Here is a 7,582-nt window from a genome sequence, read left to right on the forward strand (position 1 = left end):
GAGGTGGGGCTCGGCCGGCGGCGGGGCGGGGCAACCGCCGGGCGGGCACCGAGCGGAACCACACGCTAGAGAGGTGCTTTCGTTCAGACCCAGCGGCGCCGGTTCCCCGCGATGCCGAGGCCAGATCCGGACGCCTCGCCTCTCTGAGTCGGTCTCAGCGCGGAAGGCACAGAGGGAGGCCATGGCGGAGCCCTACGAGCCCCGGCGGCAGGCGTCCGCGGGCGGCGGGAACCTGGAGGAGGAGGACGACGAGGACGAAGAGCGGGAGCCGCTGCTGCCGCGGATCGCCTGGGCCCAGCCGCAGAAGGGCGCTCCGGGGGGCGCCGTGCGGCTGGAGAAAGCTGTCGGGGAGGAGGGCGCGGCCTCCCCTAACCAGGCCAGTGACCGGGAACTGCTGCTCCTGCCCAGGGATGCGTCTTTCTTCTCTTCCCTGAGTTTGGGGTGCCTGCGGAGCTCGCCCACTAACCTGGACCGGAACCACCCCGTGGGTTCAGGTGCGATCCGGCTTTTCCCTTCCCCGGCGCCCTGCCAGTGCGCCTGTCGCCGCCGCCGCTCAGCCCCCCATTCAAGCCCCTCCTTGGGTCCCTACCCCCGGCTTCTTTCGCTGTCTCCCGCTAGCCCTTGCCTAGTAGGAAAGGCTCTTCGCCGGGCATCAGGTCCGGCGCACAGGCCGAGGGGTCAGCCGCTGGGCACACCTTGGACACCTCGCCTTTCTTTCCTGCTCCCCCGTTTACTCGCACCTTTTCCAGGGGCTATAGGCTGCTTCACGTGAGGCCTGGGGTTGTCATTAAACACTGATCCTTGAGGCCTCCCCTAAGAGTGAGCCTAAACTTTTGTAATCAGACGGGAAAAGTTAACACTGTAAAATGACGTAAGTTGTTTGCTCAAGTTCGGACTTGAGTTTGGGGTTAAGAACCCTGAGCTACCAGGAGAGTTGGTGAATTTGCAAGGTGGATGACAGCCGAGAGATAGAGAGCAAGAATATCCGGTTGCCTCTGGGACACGTTTCAAAAACTTTTGAAGTTAAATATTGTTACTGTAACATTAGCCAGAGGGCGCAGAAGCAGTTGAATTTCTGTACCTGCTCTCTCTCTTGCAAAGTTTCCTTTCTTGAGTCATTTCTATTTTCATACTTTAAAAAAAAAAGAAAAAAATTTTTCACTGTTAAGCAGACTGACAGCCTCAGGTGAAAGAGAGGATAATTGAAATGATGTTGAAAGGTATGCGACTGCAGGCATTGATATTTATTGATAAATCGAATTTTTTGCCATGATCGAGCCGAATAAGGCTAATTTGATAGTAAAATAGAATAGGCTTGTAAGAGTCCTAGGTAGAGCTGAGACAGGCTAGTTTGTAAAATGGCCATGATAACACCTACTTGCTGGTGGTAAGGATGGTTTAAATGATGAGATGTGTGCATTGTGCCTGGAGTTTCATTCCACCTGTGAGCTTAAAGAAAAGGCACAGAAAATGTAGTTTTCATTAATGCTGCTTAAGTTTTTCTGGAGTGGTTAGATTTTACATGTCCTGCTATTAGTACAGTAATGGGGCTTCTACAATTTAAAGAATTCTGGATAGAGTAGGTTATTCTAGTTGTAGTTGAATTTATGGTCAAATATTCTAGAGTAAATAAATCAGAGCAGCCCAAGGGAAGCAGACTTTAATGAATAAAGCTTTAACAAACCTGTCTAATATACAGATCGGCTAGCTACCATTCTGTTAGCTTTTGGATGCACTGACAGTACAACATTTAACAGAACAAACAAATATGCATTTGCAATCAAATCACAAATGGATCCACATTCACCCAGCTACATTGATAATATGGGTATATATTACCTAGAAACCGGTCTGTGAAGTAACTAAGATTTGTGCGGCTAGCTTGCCTTTTTATACCCAAAGTTACCTGTGTAGCTAGATTTTAAAAGAGCCTAAAACCTTAAAAATGCATTCATTCTATGAAGCTGAGGTTTTGTAAACAAATGATATTAAGGCTAGAGAAAGTCAAAGTGGAGATAGAGTATAATATTTGAATACAAATGGATTATTAAAGAGAATTCCAACCTTTTGAATGGCAGTAACTTACTTATATCAGTTTACAGTTTGCTAAGATCTTTTTTTTTGTATATTTCATTAATTCTCACAATAGCACAGCAAGTTAGTTATTTACCCCCATCCTGAGTGTGAAGACTGAAAATGAATGAAAACTGTAATAACTAGTAGTTGATAGAACTTCAGAGGTAAGCCAAGGTCAAGGTCCAGGAAGTGGAAAAGCCAGACTGAACCTAGTTTTTTCATGTCCTACAGTTTTTCCATTTTGCTGTAGATCCCCAAGTGTTATAAAATAATTGTTAACTTTTGTTTACTTATTATGGAGGTCTTATTTTTAATGGATTTAAAAACAGTTTTGAACTGTAAAAACTATTTTTAAAATTTCAAACCATTCTCCTAGAAAGTTCATGATTAATTTAACTAGATGATTAAGTTTAGTTATTTTTTGAGTCCATTAACTTGCTTTGTCCTTTACCATCCAATTTCCATGAAGCCACCTCTCTAGTTCCAAGATATTCTTGCCTTTAGATTAATATTAACATCATTTATGATGCTTAACTATTTTATGTAAACAGGAGCTTTATGTACTTTACCCAGTGGAAGAATGTCATATGTCTGTTATCTTTACTTGAACAAGACATGTGACAAAGTCTAGAACCAGCATAAACATAGTGTTGTGGGATCAATGTCAAAAGGATTAGTGGCATTCCTTGTTCCTGTTGTCATTTTAATCAGTGAGTTGAAGAGTAGTAAAGATGATAATAGTTAATACCCACAAAACTGTTAGTACATGCAGAGGGCATAGTTCTCTGTGCTTCACATATATTAATTTAAAACGAACCCTATGGATGTGAGCACTATTTTTTATTTATTTTCATTTTAAGGAAGCACAGAGAGGTGAAGTGAAGGTCCCAGTTAATATAAACCAGAGGCACTTACCAATTTTGTTGGAGAGCCTGGCAGTTAGAGAATGGTGTTAGAATTCGCAAAGAGCTTCTAAAGTAAAATAAAGTGTGTGTTTATAAGCCATTTAATGATTCATGGTGGCTTATAAATGTACGAACAAAATAAAATCATTTAAAAGTAAGGAAGAAATATGAGAATGGAAAATAAGAGCAATGAAATAAATAAGATGGGGGCCGGAATAAGAGTACACAAAATTAACATCACACACTCGATACAGGCAGCCCACAAATTTGATATTTAAGATTACCGAGCAGCCAACTTGAGAGAAACACAATCACTCTGTCCATAAAGTTAAAACAGACTAGTTATTTGAACCAAAACAAAACTGGCAAAGGATAAACTGTCATGTATTCTCTTGGAGAAGAGATTACATGCTGAGTAATATCTTGGTAATAAAAGTGATGACTTTCACAGGAGTGTTGCTTACAACTTCCCTGAAGTTCATTTCAGTAGAAGTAATTCTAGTGGGTGGTGTTATCAGTATTGCTGGGTCTAGATTCGAGATCCTGATAGTCTGGCTTAATTTAGAGGAAGGTATTAGAAGAGTGGATATCCCGAGGATCTTGACAATCCTCCAAAGCTGAACTTTTGAAAGGGAGTGAGCAGCAGTGTGTTGGAGATTATTCCTCAACCAATAATTAGAATACACTTATTCTCGTTTTCCATTTATTGCAGAGATCCATCATTCAGCAAATGTTTCAGTGTCTGTGGGGTGCCAGTGGAAATTGAGGCCTTGGGGAAACAGTGGTGGCCAGATATCAAATGGATGTCCAGTCACGAGCCTTGTCCCCATGCAACCTTATAACCTCATGAAGGAAAGAGTCACTTAAAACAAACAGTTCTAACAGAGGATATATGTGCTTGGATGGGGAAAGCCAAGGCTTCCATAGAGCCATACCCTGGATTTAGGGGCCAGGGAAGATTTAGCAGAGGAAATAGCATCCGATTTGAGACTTGAGGATGAATAGCACTGGAACCCCTGAGGGTTCCAGTTTGGGTCAGATCGCCAAACTTGTGAGCCAGCTACTTTTCTTTTTAGAAAATATTCTGGCCAATGGGTAAGATATATTCCCAACCCTTAGGTGAGGAAGAGTTCATTTTGATTTATTTATTTAAAATGAGAGCTTGATAAGTTACCATGCACACTTATATAAAACTAAATATAAGAGGTTATACAAGGGGTTCTCTTAATCCATTTTCAATTTCTGCTTATCAGAGGATCAGCTGTAACCCTTAAGTGTGGTTAAAGGTTTGTTAATAATTAATTCGCAAATTTATTGAGGGTTTACCATGTGCCAGGTACAGTTTTAAGCACTTGGCATATATCACAGGACAAAACAAAGCTCTCTGCCCTCCTGGAACATAGATCATTTTGTTATAGCATTGCAAGGTGGTCAGATGAAGTCGAAGGATGGATAAGAATTAGCCATAGAAAGGAAACTTGGCATATACATCAGAACAGCATGGACAAAGGTTCGGAGGGTGGGCTGGATGCCTTGTGAAAAGTGTGGAGTTTGAATAGGACTGGAACTTGACTAGAAGGCCACTGCTTCTTGGAGGAGTGCCAAAGAGAGTATACAGAGATAGAACTCACATGCTCCTCAGAAAATTGGAATATTTTTTGATACAGGGACAAATAAAAATCTCATAGTTTATTTCTTAAAAGGGAGAAAGTAATTTTAACTGAACAAAATTTAAAGAAGATATAGCTAATTAAGCCCTCAGCTATTAAAAATCAAACCAAACAATGACAACAAACCTTCAAACCAAATCTCCATGGCACATTTATCTTGAAGTGTAACTTTAGGGTGTGTTCTCCAAGTTAAACTCATTGCTAAATACACATTTAGGTAAATAAAATGAAGAAAGTTGTAGAATGTAATTGTGAGTTATGAATCAGAAAAATTACTAAAAAATAATTACTTTGATTTTTAGAATAGTTGATATATAGTCTTTTTTTTTTTTTTTTTCCTGGCAGTAGTTAGGTAGGACCAGTTGTCTTTTAAGTGCCTTTCTGGATTGTGATGGTAAATCCAGACCATTTTCAAAGAATGCCAGTTTTCATGTAGGGAGATAATCTCATTTGTCTCCAAAAGAGTTGCTCATTAAAGGGACAAGTTAAAGAAAAGGAGATTGAGAACATCCAGGCTGATTTTTTAGGAATCTTTCTGATCTGATTTTGGTTGAAGCTGAATTATTAAGTATTCAGAGTATGATCCTGGGCTCCATGAGAGTAACAAAGGCAGGTTCTATGATGAACTCATAAAGCTTAACCCATAAAGCAATTTGATAACATCTAATAGTAATGTCAAAGTCTGCACATAGTTTCCAAAAGAATTGCTCAAGTACAGGATGGGAGAGACCAAAAGGGGTCCAAGAGTTTAGCCATTTCAACATGAATTAGTATGACAGGACTCCTAAACAACGATTGTAATACTCGAGTGCTTCTTATTTTGGTATAGTGTCAAGACTGAGAGATATCTCTATTCTCTGCAATGGGTTGCTTGATTCTGGAGACCATATTTTAAAGTGGCACATTGAAAACTGAAGCATGAAACAGGAGGGCAACTCGGATGCTGAAAAGCCTGAAAATACTTCCATGTGGAAGGAGGCAGAGAATAGAGGAGACTTAGGGGAGCATGAAATGATCTTCAGCTATTTGAAGGGCTATCCCTGGGAAGAGAGGAGTAAGTAGACTTTTGTTTTGCTCCAGATGGCAGGTCTGGGACATTGGGTGAAACTACAGGAAACCTATTTCTGAAAAAGAAAGTAGTTTATATTTGTTTTCAAACAAACACAAAAAGTATGGAAAAAGGAGTGATCTGTCTTTGAAAGTGTTTAAACATTGGTCCAGAGACCACCTGCTGGTGATGTATTATGGAAAGTACATCAGTACTGTGAGCAAAGTTGAAATAAATAGCTTTTCAAGTTCTTTCTTGTTAAGAGCCCTGATCTAGAAGAAACATCATTTGACTAATGATAATTATTATTGGCATATTCTGCCACACAAATAATACTTCATTTATTCATTTAAATGCTTATGAAGAACCCACTAAATGCCAATCCCTCTTCCAGGTGCTAGGGATGCACAGTGAACAAGAAAGACAAAGTTTCTCCCTTCATTCTTAAGAATTTTCATGGAATAGATCTGGAAATAGTATATCAATTGTATAGACATGACTAAGGTACTTGGATTATTTATTCTTTTAAGTAGGTTAAATATGCCCAAGGGCCCTTTTTGTAGTATTTTTCTCAGCATAAACTTTTGAAAATTAGTAAATAATTGTTTTGTTTATGTCTGAATTAAGGAAAATTTTAAATTAAGGAAAGTTTATAGTTTGAATTTTCGTAAGATTGACGTGAATAGCACTTAAATGCCTTTCAGAGTAAAATGTGAATAATTTTTGGCTTGTCTACCACTTTAAATGATTAATTACCACTTTAAATGATTAACTCTGCAAGTGTTTATTGAATGCCTTTTATGTTCCAGGAACTATAAAAGTTCTGGGTATATAGCAGTGAGAGAATCCTTGTCTTCTTGGAGCTCACAAAATAAATAAGTTATATAATATGTTAGGTGATAAGTGCTAACCAGAAAAATAAAGTGGAGGTTAGGGGAGATTGGGTAGGGTCTTGGGGGCCAATATAAGAACTTAGAGTTTTTCTTCAAGTGAGATGGAGAACCACTGGGCGGCCCTGTGAGTGAAAGTGCTGAGTCCTAACCACTGGACCACCAGGGAATTCCCTGACTTACGTTTGAAAAGGATTACCATACCTTCACTGTTGAGTGTAGAGAGATCAGTTAGGAGACTCTTGTAACAATCTAGGCTAGAGTTGATAGTGACTTGAATCACATGGAAGGAATGGAGGTGGTAAGAGGTGGTTAGGTTCTGGATATTCATTTAAGGTAGACCTACACAGCTTGCTGTTGGCTGTGGGGGGGTGAGGGTGTGAGATCATGGATGATTCCAAGGTTTTTTGCAAGAGTGCCTAGAAGATTTGGAGTTGCCAGTAACTAACACAGGGAATACTGGGAGTGAAGCAGTTGAGAGGAAATGAAGAATTGAGTTTGAGGCAGTAAAGTTTGAACTGTCTCCTAAACATCCAAATGGAGAAGCTGAGTATAATAGTCTGGGGTTCAGGGCAGAAGTCCAGGCTTGAGCTATAAATCAGGGAGCCATCAGTGCTGATGAGGGAGAGAAGAGGACCATGAACTGAACCTGGGCATTCCAAAGTTAAGTGATCAGGGAGATGAAAATGAGCCCACAGAAGACTGAAAAAGAGGAACTAATGAAATGGAAGGACAACTTGGAGAAGTGGCGTCTTGGAAGCCAAGTGAAGAAAGTGTTTTCAGGAGGAGGGAGTGACCGACAGGGTGAAACGATGGTGTTGGTCAAGGAAGATCAGTTCTGAGGTTGGGTTTAGCAATGTGGATGTTACTATGGACCTTGACAAAAATTATATCATTGGAGTGGTCAGGTCAGAAGCGTGATTGAAATGGGTTCAAAAGAGAGTGGGAGGGCTTCCCTGGTGGCGCAGTGGTTGAGAGTCCGCCTGCCGATGC

At 40.6% G+C, this 7,582-nt stretch overlaps 1 protein-coding gene across 3 annotated transcripts in view; it reads left to right on the top strand.

Moving 5' to 3' along the window:
* The first annotated feature begins 42 nt into the window (after nt 1–42).
* PI4K2B (phosphatidylinositol 4-kinase type 2 beta) overlaps nt 43–7,582 on the top strand; it is a 33,087-nt gene continuing 25,547 nt past the window's right edge. For all 3 annotated transcript variants that reach the window (XR_003003357.1, XR_003003356.1, XM_024745556.1), the window contains exon 1: nt 43–494. Coding sequence is in view for 1 of the 3 variants with exons in the window: in XM_024745556.1 (XP_024601324.1) it covers nt 182–494 (313 nt within the window). In the remaining 2 variants the exon portion in view is untranslated. The remainder of the gene's footprint in view (nt 495–7,582) is intronic.

Source organism: Neophocaena asiaeorientalis, unplaced genomic scaffold, assembly GCF_003031525.2.
Source record: "Neophocaena asiaeorientalis asiaeorientalis breed wild unplaced genomic scaffold, Neophocaena_asiaeorientalis_V1.1 scaffold397, whole genome shotgun sequence".
Lineage (NCBI taxonomy): Eukaryota > Metazoa > Chordata > Mammalia > Artiodactyla > Phocoenidae > Neophocaena > Neophocaena asiaeorientalis.